We start from the raw sequence: 15722 nt of genomic DNA on the forward strand, positions 1-15722 counted from the left end.
AGCCTCCCACGCCCTGCAACCACCCACGCCAGGATCTGCGTCACGCAGCCGCGTGGGAGTGAGAGAGAAATGTAGCGAGCGCGGAATATCCCAATTCTGGCAGTAGGGGAGCAAGCGGAAACCAGTAGTTCGTAGGTCCTTGGTTCTAAGTGTCTACACCCCCCCGTTCTGCCTGTACAGTGTGACAAAGAGTTCAGTGACAGAGAGCGAAACATAGTGTTGGTGAACAGTGTGAACTGAGCAGCCGAGGCGCGCGCGCGGTAATTTTTCCTCCCCTGCCAGCTAGATGCCTGGTGAAGGTCCGTGTAATTGTCTGGACTGTCAGTTTCAACTTTAGACTTGATACGAATCAAGGTAGTCCGAAATAGCGCAAGGAGGACAAGAGAGGAAGACAAGAGAAAAAAAAGAAAGGTATGTGTGTAATTCATTCAGTCCGCCAGAATGACTCAGAGAGTCAAACGTGCATGCTGTCGCTTCACTGGTTGATATTCGCGTATTTTGCAACAGCTTTCGCTTTCTTCGCTTTGTGTTATGGTAGTCCATGTGCTATCCACTTCTGAAAGGGAGTGTAGTTCTCAGTTCAAAGGACTGCACAGTCCTCGGTTGTTGGTGGGAGAATCAATTGAATCCCATGCGCAGGCGAAGCGACCGGTGGGCGTCAATCAGCAGCTGTGTAAAGAAAGCATCCTTAACTTCTCTTTCCGTTCAGTTTTATCTTGTCCCTCATGATTCACACTGTGTTCTCAGAAGATACCAGGGATTTGGCATAGGCTATATGAGGTAATTTATAACACAAGAATCGTTCGTTTGTTTCGCTGTAACAAGGGTTTTCAGGGAAAGGAAGCGCAAGACCTGACATGTCATCAGTTAGTGTGGGATAGCCAGTAATAAAAATAATAATTCAGTTGTAATGCTACGCCTCTGTGATACAGTTATTAACGCGCGTATTCCGTTTTTCTGTGGGGTCGATATGTGGTGTCATTCTCACCGTTTACTTCAGTTGACGGCTTATGGCTCGTGCTTTTGACGACCAGCAGCGCATTGTAGTGAGATCCATGGTTGGGTCTGTTGTCCTCGTGTTTGGCCGGCACTGATATACTTTTAAGTAGATTTTGACTCCGCTGACTCCCGGTCAAAGTGGGACCGCAGAAGAGGGCAGAAACGCGCAACACTTTGAAACGGGACATGGTGCAGTCGCTCTATAGAGTTTTCATTCTTTAATCTCCACACATAAATCAGCCTTTTTCACTCTCATCGTTCCTTATTGTCCTCAAGACTTCCAAACAATGAAGCGACGTGTTAACTGAGGTCTTGCGCAATTCATATAACTCATAGTATACCACACACAGGGTCACCGAGTTCTACATATATTTTTAAAAGAGTCTTTTCCCACCTTTTTGGTCTCACTTAGCAGCCACTCCTTTTAGTGTATACATTATTCATTGCCATTGACAAGTGTGAGGGTGCTGTCGCCGTATGCGCGACAGTAAGTGCTTTCACGGGCGTTGTGTGGAAACTCCAGCATTGGATCTCGAGTCTGTAGTACTCTGAGAGGGACGGGGTGCGGGCTAAATTACGGCCTGAGAGCCACCCGCGCTGGTGCTGAATTGTTCTTAACGAGACGCCCTTCACCTGGACCTCGATTTCTGCCTGCCAGAAGAGTGGCTCCTTTACTCTCCTCTCCGTACAACCAACCTCATTAGACCTTATGCACCCCCCCCCCCCCCAACACACACACACACACACACACACACACACGCACACACACACACACACACACACACACACACACACTCTGACTCTCCCATTCTACTGGTGATTGTGTTGGCTTTATCTGATGGTTGTGGGCTGTTGTTTTTTTTTCACTGTAAATGGAGCACGGTATGCCCTGAAGTTGGGTGTAGCTCTAGACTTTAAGATTATTGATTATGACGAAGCAGCGGTAGAGGACTTACTCTGCAAATTAGGGCACCACTGATTAACATGAAAAGGTACACTGGATGGCATGAACCTTAGACCATGGGTTTTAAATAAAAGGGACCATTTTTCTCTCTTGAGATCCTGCTATATCAAGTGTAAATAAAGAAAAACAGAGTCATACCTCTGAGGCCCATGGATAAGAGTGTTTGCTATAGTGGGTGTGTATGTGTGTGTGTGTGTGTGTGTGTGTGTGTGTGTGTGTGTGTGTGTGTGTGTGTGTTTGAACGTGTTTGGCCTTGCCTGACTCAAGAATGCAGGGAAATGTTTGAATTAGAATGTCATTATCTACCTATCTACCTATCTATCTATCTATCTATCTATCTATCTATCTATCTGTCTATCTATCTATCTATCTATCTATCTATCTATCTGTCTGTCTGTCTGTCTGTCTATCTGTCTGTCTGTCTGTCTGTCTGTCTGTCTGTCTGTCTGTCTGTTTGTCTGTCTATCTATCTATCTATCTATCTATCTATCTATCTATCTATCTATCTATCTGTCTGTCTGTCTGTCTGTCTGTCTGCCTGTTTGTCTATCTATCTATCTATCTATCTATCTATCTATCTATCTATCTGTCAGTCTGTCTGTCTGTTTGTCTGTCTAAGTTACTTTGTATCCATGTTCAAATTGACATCGAGGTTAACCCGATGAACGTGATGTCTTTGAAGTTGGTATCAACCATCTTACACTAAATGAGTGAATGAACACATGCAGATCTGTTTGTTGAGGGAGACATATGGGAGAAGCAGGAGGGAGATAGGAGTGAGGGGCAGGGGAAGGAGGAGAGTGAGGAGGAGATGAAAGAAGAGAATGTAGAGAAGGTAAAAGAAGAGAGTCAAGAGGAGGTGAAAGAACAGAGTGAGGAGAAGGTAAGAGAAGAGGATAAAGGTGGGTGTGAGGACTCAAGCATTGACAGGCTAATAATCGTGCCAGACGGCCGAGCTTTACGCAAGCACCGGTTTTATGGGAGGTGATTTTCACTGTGACGATTTATCAAAGTGATCTGAATAGATTGAAAGTAAAAGTCAAAGAGATCTGGACAGAGGGAAGAGAAGAGAAAGGGGACAGATCTGAGTAATGTGAGTGAGTTGACAGGATCAGTCAACGTAGGGAGTCCTGGTTGTCATGTGATTTGAGCCCTTGATCTGCTGAGTGATTCTCTTCCACAGTGTTTAGGTCTTATGACAAAAGTCATCTGACAGAATGATCACACTACGGTAGTTCGTTCTGATTAATCGTTTAGCAAACTCAGCTCTTGTTTGATTACTAATGTTAGCTTTCTCTGCCACAACTTAGACTTCAGCTAGATCAAATTCAGTCAGTACATCTTCACTCTGACTCGATAGGTCTACCCCCCCCCCAACTCCTCTAAATCACCCTGACTTCTTTACCCTGACGTGACTTTATCTCTCCATATCACTTTGACTTATTTACAGCCGATCTACCACGTTACGTACTATTAATGCTAATTTTATCGCAAACGTTACTGATAGCAGTATCTTAACAACGTAGTTGTTGATTCCGATGTCAGGGAGCGAAGATGGCACAGACAGGATATGAAATTCATTTTGGCAGGGTGAACTTTTCTTGCAAAAACAAGAAAGATGAAATATTCTGTTATAAAATGATGAGGGATGCGAGAGGGCTCGAGGCTTTCTCTGAATATTGCTTTCGCTGAATATCACAAGCCCGTAGAGACAGCCTGTGATGTCTTGGACAGATTTACTGTAATCCCTCACTGTAACACGGTGTAACAGTTGCACATTACATTGGAATTAAAAGTTTTCTGAATCTCAGGAAACTTGGAGCCATCGGCTAAGTAGATGAAGCAGATATACACATAACATTATGCGGGTTTTTTTGTTTTGTTTTTAATTGAGCTTTTGACAAAGTTTCTCTTTCTGCTTTTCAATGTGAGAATAAGTTGGCTTATGTTTTCAATGGTTTTTGGCTCGCTGTAAGAAAAAGAAGGGAGTGAATAGTGAATTGTGAATTTAAACTGAAAAACACCAGCTCATCCCCCAGCGTGAAACCCTACCATCCTACTCCCACATTTACAGCCCCCCCCCCCCAACCAACCAAATCCTCCCCACCCGCTTTCTGCTTTGTTGGCTTTGTTGGGTATCCAGATCCTGACTTGGCCAAGAGTAGAGGCACAATCCCAGCAGAAACAAATGGAGCCTGTACTGAGAGAGCCCACCTACGTGATTTGCAGAGGTGGAATGTGGTATGTGCCTCTCCCAGGAGCCTTACAGACTCTCTCTCTCTCTCTCTCTCTCTCTCTCTCTCTCTCTCTCTCTCTCGCTCTTACTGTCTCTGCTCTGGGATGGAGACACACGTTTATGTCTCCGCAGCGTTGCTGCATACCTCTCCGTTTGTCCTCCTCTTTGCCTCTGCTCCTCTTTCACAACCGACTTTCCTCTCTCCTTCCAGGTATGGCAGCGACTTTACCCAGAACCCTCGGGGAGTTGCAGCTCTACCGCATCTTGCAGAGGGCCAACCTGTTATGCTACTACGACGCGTTCATCCAGCAGGGCGGCGACGATGTGCAACAGCTCTGCGAGGCCGGCGAGGAGGAGTTCCTGGAGATCATGGCGCTGGTCGGAATGGCCAGCAAACCACTTCACGTGCGACGGCTGCAGAAGGCCCTTCGCGATTGGGTCACGAACCCTACCCTTTTCAACCAGCCCCTGACCTCTCTACCTGTGTGCAGCATACCTGTGTACAAGCTCCCCGAGGGCTCGCCCACGCTGTTGCCAGGCAGCAGTAACCGTGGCGACCCGCACGTCAAAGTCCCGAAGTGCGTGGCCACCGCCTGTGTGGACCCCAGTAAAGGCGAGGCGGGTAACGGGAGCTCGTCGGCGACCGTCTCCCCCCTGCAGAGCGGGAACGAGCCGCGGTTTTGGGCCGGTCACGGCACCGAGAGCGAACACAGCCTGTCCCCGGCCGACCTGGGCTCCCCGTCGTCCCCGCGGGACGGGCTGGAGGCGCTGGACGCGGCCGCGGTGCAGTCGGTGGCGGAGTGCGTGGAGAGGATCGCCCAGACCCTGCCCAAGAGCGACCCCGCGGAGGTCAAAGAGCAGCTGAAGGGTAATAAGAAGCTGGCTAAGATGATCAGTCATATTTTCGACATGAGTGAAGAGGACCCGCACAGAGAAGAGGAGATCCGCAAGTACAGCGCCATCTACGGACGCTTTGACTCCAAGAGGAAAGATGGCAAACATCTAACTCTTCACGAGGTTAGCCGGACAAATATGAAAAATGTGTATTTTTGTCCATTGCCATGATGGTCAAGAGGTTTGGGACAGTGGAAGTAGCAGCTGAATTTCATTGTGTGTTTGGAAGGAGTGCCAGTGTCTCTGTAACGATTCATAACTGACTGGGTCTTCAGATCTACTGGAGATAGACCATGAGGTCTCCCACATTCTTACTGTGCTTTCTCACGTCCTTACGACAAATTAGATAACTGGTTTGTAATCCTTATTCCATCTCTCCTCAGCTGACAGTGAATGAGGCAGCAGCCCAGCTCTGTATGAAAGAAGTGGCATTGCTAACGCGCAGGGATGAGCTGTTTGGACTGGCTCGGCAAGTCTCCAGAGAAGTCACCTACAAATACACCTACAGAACCAGCAAGTAAGGGCTCCACACCTTTACTGTTGTTGTTGTTGCTGTTGTAGCATTAACTCAGAGAACATTAGCTCTCTAGAACTGAAATCACTAGAAATCACTATCACGGTCTTGTTTTTCCTGTTCCCTTTTCTGTCTTAATTTGATGATCTGATATCAAAATTTTCACACTGGATCTCAAAAAACTAAAAGTGCTCAAAACATCAGTGATAGCTAAATGCTACATTTCATTTTTTTTTTTTTTTTTGCAGCCGAGTGCTGAAGTCGTCTCTTTTTGGGGGATCTTTGATGACGTTAAGATATAGCAACAGTTAAAGTACTGGCATTGTGACAAGTTTTAAAATCTGCATTTTCACATTCTATTTAAAGGCCAGGCTTGCCTGCTAGAGTCTGCACGTGTGTCTGTGGTTTTTGTTGCCTGTATACGACTGAGAGTGTGGACTGCTGAATTCCTGTCTGTGGGCGTATCTGTTCCCTCCCACTCTCTGTCTCTTATCTCAGACATACATGCTAATCAGAGATTTGAAAATCAGCGTCCGAAAGCGCCTGTGCAGGTGCTTCCTGGATTACCAGGCGGGCAAGGCCTCAGCATGGAAATTTCCATTCGCAGAATCACTGAAGTGCCTTTTTTTTTTTTTTTTTTTTTAAACTTAAGCTTCATTCATATCTTTTCCTTAACTTACAGCTCGTTCTTATCAGATTGTGTCACGGCCATAAACATCAATTGATTTAATTGTCTCCCGGAAAAAAAAAAAGTTTTCCATGTTTGCATAATCTAGATAAATTGCATATCCAGTACTAAATCTATACTTAAAGTCCCAGAAATGACTGACATTCGAGCACTGAAAGTTTTGTCTCAGAACAACATTTTTATTGTATGCGAATGTTTTTATTTAACACATAGCGGTCTCTGTCTGAGTCAGCTGGTGGAGTACAGACTCTCTGAATTTGTACTGAACACGTGCCGTTGTCACGGTGCTTCTTCGCTGTTTTGCTTTTCGCCGACGTCGAGAGGCCAGGAGAGACAGTATTACCTTCTCCTCAAAGCAAATGAATAGAGCCTGAGTAAAATGAATGGTCAGTGTTACAGTTTTGGGTCAGTGTTGAGCATCGTAGTTATGAATAGTCAATGTTACGGTTTTGGGTCAGTGTTGAGCATCGTAGTTATGAATAGTCAATGTTACGGTTTTGGGTCAGTGTTGAGCATCGTAGTTATGAATAGTCAATGTTACGGTTTTGGGTCAGTGTTGAGCATCGTAGTTATGAATAGTCAATGTTACGGTTTTGGGTCAGTGTTGAGCATCGTAGTTATGAATAGTCAATGTTACGGTTTTGGGTCAGTGTTGAGCATCGTAGTTATGAATAGTCAATGTTACGGTTTTGGGTCAGTGTTGAGCATTGTAGTTATTCTAATAGTCAGTCCCTACGTCTACGTCTCACGTCACTGACCACTTTGCTCTTTTCGCTCACGTGCTCGACCTCATATACTGACTATTCTCTCTTTCTCTCTCTCTCTCTCTCTCTCTCGCTCTCTCTCTCTCTTTCTCTCTCTCTCTCTCTCTCTCTCGTTCGCAGGTCTCGGTGTGGAGATCGAGACGAGCCCTCTCCAAAGAGAATAAAAACTGAGGTGAGTGAGTGTCACTGTTTTTACCTCTTCCTTTTTTTTAATACCACTGGAACATGATCTGGTGGGTGACTTTAAATAAGCCTTGTCAAACCAAACCAATCAAACCAAAACTTGGTTTCTCACCAACTTCCTGTTTCTTGCTTGGGCTTCTAAACTGTGGTAGAAGTCTAATCACCAGACAGGCTGTCGTGTGAATACATCACTGTAGATTTTCCTTGAGTACAGAGATGATGACAAATGACGTCTAAAAAAATTTAACGTCACCCGATCACTTGACTGGTGAGTGTTACACAAGGTTCTCCCCCCAAGTTGTGCAGTTAGGGGTAGATCTCACCCCTCACACTGGAGTATCATGAGGTAGTTGTAATAGACTGCATTGACATGGGTGTGGCCAGCGGCTTTTGTTTGCATAGTTGCCTGTCAACATATTGAACTGTGTGGGCGGGACTCGGAGGAGGGAGGTGTGTCCTCCAGGACTGCATGTCATGTAGTGGAGGAAAGGTCAAGGTTCAGTGGAACAGAACAGTGCTGAAGAACTCCTCTAGAACCAAGTTCACTTCCTCTCTCACACACACACACACACACACACACCCCTAATGTGCCTGAGTTCACTTCCACGCACAGAGACACACACACACACACACACACACACACACATACACACCTAATGTGCCTGAGTTCACTTCCACACACACAGAGACATACACACACACACACCTACACACAGACATACACACACACCTAATGTGCCTGAGTTCGCTTCCAAACACACACACACACACACACACACACACACACCTAATGTGCCTGAGTTCACTTCCACACACACAGACACACACACACAGGCACACGCACACACACACACCCCTGTTAAATTCAAAGTCTCTGGAGCTCATGTCCATCCTTCTTTTAAACCTGTCTATTTGAGAGCATTATCTGTTCCTCTTTAGTAGTTTGTCCTGTCTGATGTGGCTGTGTGAAGAGCCTTTTGTGTACTCAAGGCAGCTGTTCCTTTTATTGCTCTCCAGTGACACATTTGTTCATTATCCAAACCTTAGATCTTCTGGAAACTTCCATCATCCCACTAGCAGCGTCGTGGGCCGAGGCCGTGCGTTGAACTGGGCAGGTGATTGCCCGTCTCACTTCTCCGCCTGGTTTCATTTCACATTGTGGGGCAAAGGCACATTAGCAGTTTGGAAATTTGGTGGGTTTTTGACCACTCAACCCTAAAGAACAACGCGTGTTTTTTTTTTTTTTTTCGAGTTGCTGCATTAGACGGTACACTCTCGTTCCCCTAATTTACATATTTGTTCCTTCACATTACACCCTGGCCTCATACTCAGTAGTGTTCTAGTGATTTTTTTTTTTTTTTTTTTTTTTTTGAGGAGTGCGGCCATGAGGTGAACTGACAAAACTAAACATGCTTGTGTCTTTTGCTGCTCGTAGGATTACATAACGATCTTTCCATTCATTCATTCATTCATTCACCTCTTCAAAGTGTTTCAGTCGTGAAATGAAGAACCCCTTCCCCGTCTTTGTCTGGTCTTGGCTCCGCCCACACCACCTGTCCTTTCACACCAATGAGAAACAGGGGCATCCGCCCACTCTTGTGCAGCGAGGGCCAAGTTAGCTCAGCGCCGCGCCTACCCTCATGTTTTTGAGGTAGATATGACGTGATTACGTGGGCGCACACGGAATCACCCACGCCCATGCAATTTGCGTAGTAGGCCCATAGTAAATGGGCCATGCTTGGTCGCACGCACAGCACCTGCACACACACACACACACACACACACACACACACACACACACACCTTTGCGCAGGTTTGGTTTGGGCAACACTTCATTCATGGAACAGACAGACTGATACTTCTGAGGGTGTGGCGGGGTGACATCACCCTTTGCCACGCGAGCCCCAGTAAACTTGCGTCAGAGCTCAAGTGAGCACGCAGAGTTACCTTCCCCCGCACTCCAGACGCAGGCAGCTCAAAGGCTAAAGGCACGTCCTCTTATGGCTTTTGTAATTAGCAACCATGGCAACCCCTCACACTCTGGTGTCAACATAAGAAAGTTTTCAACTTTGTCCCACACTAGGGCTGGGTTGAGTAATGAGACGTGTCTTTCAAAAATTCTTTACTTACAAAACTACACGTCCGTCCTTTTTCCCTGAAGGGCGATGATATCGCCTGGTCTCCTGGAAAAAAACCTCCGGTGAAAATAGAGTGGAAAACCTCCGGTGAAACCAGTGCGCAAGGAGTAGACACACTGTCACGTTTATCTGATTTTTACCTGACCTTTTTAGGGCTAGGCTTTTTTTCTTTTTTCATCTTTTTATTTTCACCTAATGATCAGCGACCCTCCTCACTGAGGTAGTTTGGGCTTATCATGACTCATTGGCTAGTTGAATATCTGTGTAAGGGTAAAATTCACCAGTATTCAGTCAACCAGACTGAACAATGACACTATCTCACCCAACTTTCCCCAAGCTTTCAGTCGGTACCCCCCCCCCCCCCCTCACAGACTTATTAGAGGGCATCCCCAAAACAACATTTATGTTTTGGGATTTTCTCTCTGGGTTTTTAATCAACCACTATATGAATGTGTATCCCTTCCCCACCTTTGTGAACAACAACAACAACAACAAAAAAAACTCTAAAATTGATGTCACCATTACAAGATGACTAAAGTATAAAATGTGAAAACATTTCTTTGACGTCTGTTACTCGAAGCACTATCAATCCCTTCACCAAAATGAATTTCACTTTGGTTTTGACTCTACGACACAACTTTTGGTTTAGTCTAACCTGCAGCTGATCGCATGTCTGTGTACCTCCTTCTCCTCGAGCAGGAGGGTGGTTTCTTTGACCACCAGGAGGCGCTGCAGGCGATCCACATGCGGCAGGAGACGCTGAAGGAGCAGCTGGCTCATGCCAGATCAAAAGGGGAGGAGACAGCAGGGCGGAACATTCAGGTGACTGGCTCTGGATTGTGTATGCGTGCTTGTGTGTGTGTGCGTGTGTGTGTGTGTGTGTGTGTGTGTGTGTGTGTGTGTGAGCACGTGGGAGTGGAATGCTTGCAGGCGCCAAGCTGACACTGTCTTTGTATCTGCCTGCCGTGTGTTAGCAATCCAGTCGTACAGTCACCGCTATGCAGTGTAGCCATGCATCCCATTACACACAGGGTTTGATCAGAGACACAGCACTGCACCTTTTGTTTCCTGGCTTTACTGCCTCTGATGTGTGCACGTCAAGGGGTGAATACGGGGTCACGTTATCGCTGACTTTTTTTGATGTGTTTTCATTGACGGGTAATGAAACCGAATGAACTGTAGGGGAGTCACATGATCAGAACGATTCACGCGCTCATATGAATTCAGAGAGTTCAGAGAGTTCATAGATCTGTATCACTTTACAATCACAGTTTTGTTTATGTAGCAGATGTTCATATGTAGAGTGGCTTAAAAAAACTGCCCTCACATAGGTCGCCATGAAGTATAGAAGCCCTTTCTGACATAATTCAATGATCTTTTTTTTTTCCCCTGATGTAAATTGCGTTCGATTAAGGATGTTGTTCCTTTTCAGTCCCAGGGTGCTGTGTCTGTCCTTACCCTTCTCTGTATTTGCATTTTGGAGTGGAAAACATTTACAGTCTGTTTTTTTTCTAAAATCACTTGAGTTACATCAGTGGGTACATTAACTAATTACCCCACTTTGAATAAGCTCTTCGCTATTACGGCCACAGAGAGCAAAATGTTCTTTTTTGTTGATTTTTTTATTTTCCATCTGGGTGCATGACAAACCTCTTTCTGTTATTTGTTAGTATCCAGTGGTTTGCATCCCTGCAAATATGATTGGTCTAATGTGTGATGATTTGTGAGATCATTCTTATGATTCTTATGACTGTTCAATAAAAGGTATTTTTCTTTTTTTTGCCGCAACTTATACCACCCCTGAGGGTAAACATGGACTATACGCCAAATTTTTGTGTCTTGTTTATTTTATTCAAGAAAACATGATCAGTTTTTAAATTTGAACAGAGCCCAACTGGTCTTTTCCCCTGTGTCAAAAAATCCTCTCTAGTGGTATCTTATGTGTCTGTATGTGTGTTGGGATCTTTCAGTTCACCGTAGTATATGTGTTATCTTGCATCAAACGTGTAATCAAATACATGTGTCGTTTTATAGCGTTCACCCGTCTGACTTACGCTTTGCTCTTTCTTTTATCTTTTCCTCTGACCCTGACCCTGACCCTCTGACCCTCGCTCTATGTCCTGACGTCAGGTGCAGATGGAGCGTCTGTTGGCTAAACAGATGGAGATTCTCCACGATGCTGCCGCTCAGGACAGGCTGCAGGCCCTGGAGTGGAGGGTTCCCCCGGGACCCTACAAACACAGCGCAGACAGACAGGCCACCAATGGCGTCTCTGCAGACAAGCCCACAGAGCAGCAAGGTAATCCACTCTACATCCACATTTACCTTAATTCACCTAGCAGACGCTTTTATCCGCTCTGTCACAGGATAGATACATGGATGGATGGATGGATGGATGGATGAATTGAAGGGTGAAATTCTGGGGTGAAGTCAGGCTTAATTTAAGGTCTTATCAATATTTCATGTTATCGTGCCTATTAATGTATGACATGTGTGTCAGTCAGATTAAGTAAAGATTCTCCTCTAACCATAATTATTAATGGGGATGGAGAAGAAAGCTATTCTCACTGGTTGGACTGGGGAAACCCATTGTTGAGCCTCGACTGGTAATCAATATTCTGGTACTGAGCTCTCTTTAATCAGCTCTGAAATGGTTCCACTGGAAAGGAGCTGTTTCCTACTGAGGTGGCGAGATTGCTTTCATCTGCTCCAAACAGGCTTGTGTGCCCCCTGTCTCCCCAACCTCTTATCCAGCAGAGAGGCCACAAGAATGAACGAGCAACCTCAGTGACCCTTGAGTGAAGGTTCGAGTTAAAATAAGTCGGTTTCTATGACTACGTCCGTGCTGACATAGAGCGACATTGATCCCTCATCCGCTCTGATCAAAGTCAAACCTGTAAGATGTCGGATTTTGACTGTTGAACAAGAGGCTTTGTACAGGACTCAGTTCTGAGAGTGTATGATGTGTACGATCAGCGTTTTGTGCCCGTGCTGATGTGAGTCAGTCGTTCGGGGTTTCGGGGGCTATTCACTCGTTACTGGTGCTCCTGATTCATCACGGCGTTTTGACGGAACCTCGTTAAAAACCTTTTCATGAACTCTCACAGAGGAGCCCAATAATATCCCTGCACACACTCCATGCTCAAGAGTAGGCGTAGACTCTTGGAGAGAGAGAGAGAGAGAGCGAGAGAGAGAGAGAGAGTAAAAGAGATTGCCCTTTGCTTTGGTATTGAGTGGCCTTGGTTGTGTCTGGTCAGGTGGAGCTCTCAGGTGGAGATGAATGGGTGCGAAGCCTAATTATGGAGCATTGTGTTTAAAGCATTCGTCAGGATGCCATGCGCGCAGAGGCTGTCAGTAGACACGCACATTGGCCCAGTCCTGTTCCCAGAGACAGGAGAGGTTAATGCGATGTGTGTGTGTGTGTGTGTGTGTGTGTAACTGAGGGGAGGAGAACAGCAGATACAGAGATGAGTTAAACCTTAATGTCAACACGAGGTTGTCAGAGATGTACATACCTGTGAGGAACCCTGTAAAGTTTTCTTTAGCCATTATTTTAAGCGCGTCATCCATCGGTTATAGCAGAATGGAGTTATTCTTATTAAATTGAGTGTTGCGGTATGTGTGGGGGAGGAGGGTTTTTTTTTTTTCTAGGCGTGATTACTGTAGTAGGCTTGAAGACAGTCTTTAAGCATTTATCTACTCTGTTCTCACAGTTCTTTATATAACCATGGAGGGTCCATTGAACACGTTTGCTGTGTCTCAAGGCTACTGTGTTTGGGGGTAAGGTGTGCGGCAGACGGGGGAGGGGGGGGGGCAGACGGGGGCTCTTTTACCCTAGGAGCTATTTGGGTTTGAGTTCCTCACCTAAAGGCAAAGTAGTTACAGCGAGAGCAAGGGTGGACCTGTTAATGCACAGTAGCAATGATATACTCAGTACACATTGGCAGGCGCCCTGTCTGGGGTCTGATCCAATAACCCTCCGGTTACTGCCGTGGAGTGCAACCCTCTGAGCGACTGTCAACATCCAATGACCTTCAAGATTAAACAAACAAACAAACACGTAAAATAAAATAAAACGTGTGTGTGTGTGTGTGTGCTCCTGCAGGGGACAGGCCGTTGAACCTTAGGGTCAGTACTCAGAGGTCGAGCCTGTCTGACGGAGAGACGCCTCTGGGGAAACAGCTGGCCAATGAGCTGAAGAGACATCACCAAGCCAGCACTGAGAGTAAGACTGCAGCAGCTACAGGTGTGTATCACACACACATACACAGACACACACACACACACACACACACACACTCACACACACTCACACACACACACACATATACACACACTCACACACATACACACACATGTACACACACACACACACACACAAACAAAACAGCAGAGAAAGGGAACAACAATTAAAGTGACAAACATGAAGTCACCTTATGTTTAATTCAGTTTCATGTTTAACTTACTTCGCTGTTCCAAAACTATGTGTTTATGTATTAATAACAGCAGTGCTATAAAAAATTATCTGTAGGTTTAAATGCTTATATCATTACTTAAACATGTATTACACAATTCATTTCTCATGGAGTATCCTACGTCATATGAGGACATAATGTAAAAATGCATTACACTGTACTCAGCTGTGAATATTTAATATGAGCAGATGCATAGTTACTAGGTATGTTCAATATAAGTCATGTCCATTATGAAGGACAATAATCCCTATACTGTGTTGACTTTTACCCTTTTCTCCAGAAAACACAAACTCAGCCGACACAAGCCAACGAGCTCTCAATCTCTCGGAGAAAAAGACCATCAAATCAGAGCCGGAAGATTCCAGATAGCAGCTTTTATCGGCGCGTCACAGCGAACTCTGCCGTCTGTCGGTGAATACTAAACAAGCACAACTACAACAGAGCCTTAACAACCAGTGTTGCCTCAGAAACTTGATTTTTATCTTTTTTTTCGTTTCTTTTTTTTTTTTTTTTTTAACTTTTCTTTTTTTAGCCAAAGAACCTAGAGTCCTTATTTTCTAACCCTGAGTAGATTCCAGGACCTTTGTGTTGTCACTTATTTTGCATGTCTCTCTCTCTCTCTCTCTCTCTCTCTCTCTCTCTCTCTCCCACACACACACACACACAAACACACACACACACACACACACTCTCTCTGTACATACAGATGTTAATACATGGTAAATGGTTTGTTAAATATGATGTTATTTAAATGTAGTGTGTGTTGTGTGTTTATATACACATGAATATATATGAATATATATATATTTGAATACATGTCAGAGTTGTAGTTCCACTGAAACAGAGGGCCATGCAAACATAGTGTTTGTGTTGCTGTGTTCTCATTCTATGTTGTGAGTTATTCTATGGAGCCCTCATATCCAGACAGTTTAAAGATAGTTAGCCTAAGCTAAGAGGAGTACAAGTTGCAGTACTGAAAAATGTATTTTTCAGAAGATATTTGCTGCGTTGTTCTGATTTAATTGACGTATAGTAGTGAGAAGTTTAGTGCATTTATAGCAATTATACTGAACACTGAATGAGACAGAGGAGGAGAAATTAATTTTGACCAAAAGTACAAATGTGTCATCGTTTTTTTTTTTTGTTTTTTTGTTTGTTTTGTTTAGTTTTTTCTAAAGGATTTTTTTAAAGTAAAAACTGAAAATTACGTATGTTACTTCAGTCTTAAAGAGTAAGCACAGTTCATGTTATTTAAACTTGACGAATACTTTCTGAAAGTACGTTATTGAAAATCTATGTATGTAGAAGCAGTTCTGTGAAATGATAAAGTGGAAACCCGCGGTTCTTTTAGCAGGGGATTCATAGCTGTATATATTGTTGGAGAATAACAGTAATAACTTAAGTTGAAAGCGGGGCGTCGTCACTGCGTTGTTTTAACTTTTATGGTAAATAATCCATCGTAATACTAAGTGTATGGTAGTAGAGCAATACTGGGTTGCTGTTGTTTATAACCCCAAGTGAAAATGTCTAGTTTAATGTGTTAACCGACAAGATGTAAACTGTACAGTATTTTTACTCTGGTTAGTAGTGTAGTTATAGACTTAGAACCAACTGATATTTAAATGTACTTGTAACTGATATGCACTAGTGTTTTACTATCAACTGCTTTTCTTTTTTTTAAAAGAACTTGTATTCACTCAACATTTCTATTTGTTTTTGATCATACGTGTCCCTGTAAATGATTTTTTTTTGTGTGTGTGTGTGTGTGTGTGTGTGTGCGTGAGTGCGTGTGAGTGAGTGTGTGTGTGTGTGTGTGTGTGTGTGTGTGAGGTCATGACAACTCCTATTCCTGTAATGATAACAGGAA

The 15722-nt window shown here is 44.5% G+C and overlaps 1 protein-coding gene across 1 annotated transcript; it reads left to right on the top strand.

Annotated features, from left to right (window-relative positions):
- The first annotated feature begins 4412 nt into the window (after positions 1 to 4412).
- Positions 4413 to 14224, top strand: nab1b (NGFI-A binding protein 1b (EGR1 binding protein 1)). Its single transcript, XM_030787122.1, has 7 exons — positions 4413 to 5216; positions 5477 to 5610; positions 7180 to 7231; positions 10080 to 10202; positions 11511 to 11679; positions 13486 to 13626; positions 14136 to 14224. The coding sequence occupies exons 1-7, from the start codon at positions 4413 to 4415 to the stop codon at positions 14222 to 14224; spliced, it is 1512 nt and encodes a 503-aa protein (XP_030642982.1).
- Positions 14225 to 15722: the final 1498 nt, after the last annotated feature.

The sequence above is a fragment of the Chanos chanos genome, chromosome 10 (assembly GCF_902362185.1).
Source record: "Chanos chanos chromosome 10, fChaCha1.1, whole genome shotgun sequence".
NCBI lineage: Eukaryota > Metazoa > Chordata > Actinopteri > Gonorynchiformes > Chanidae > Chanos > Chanos chanos.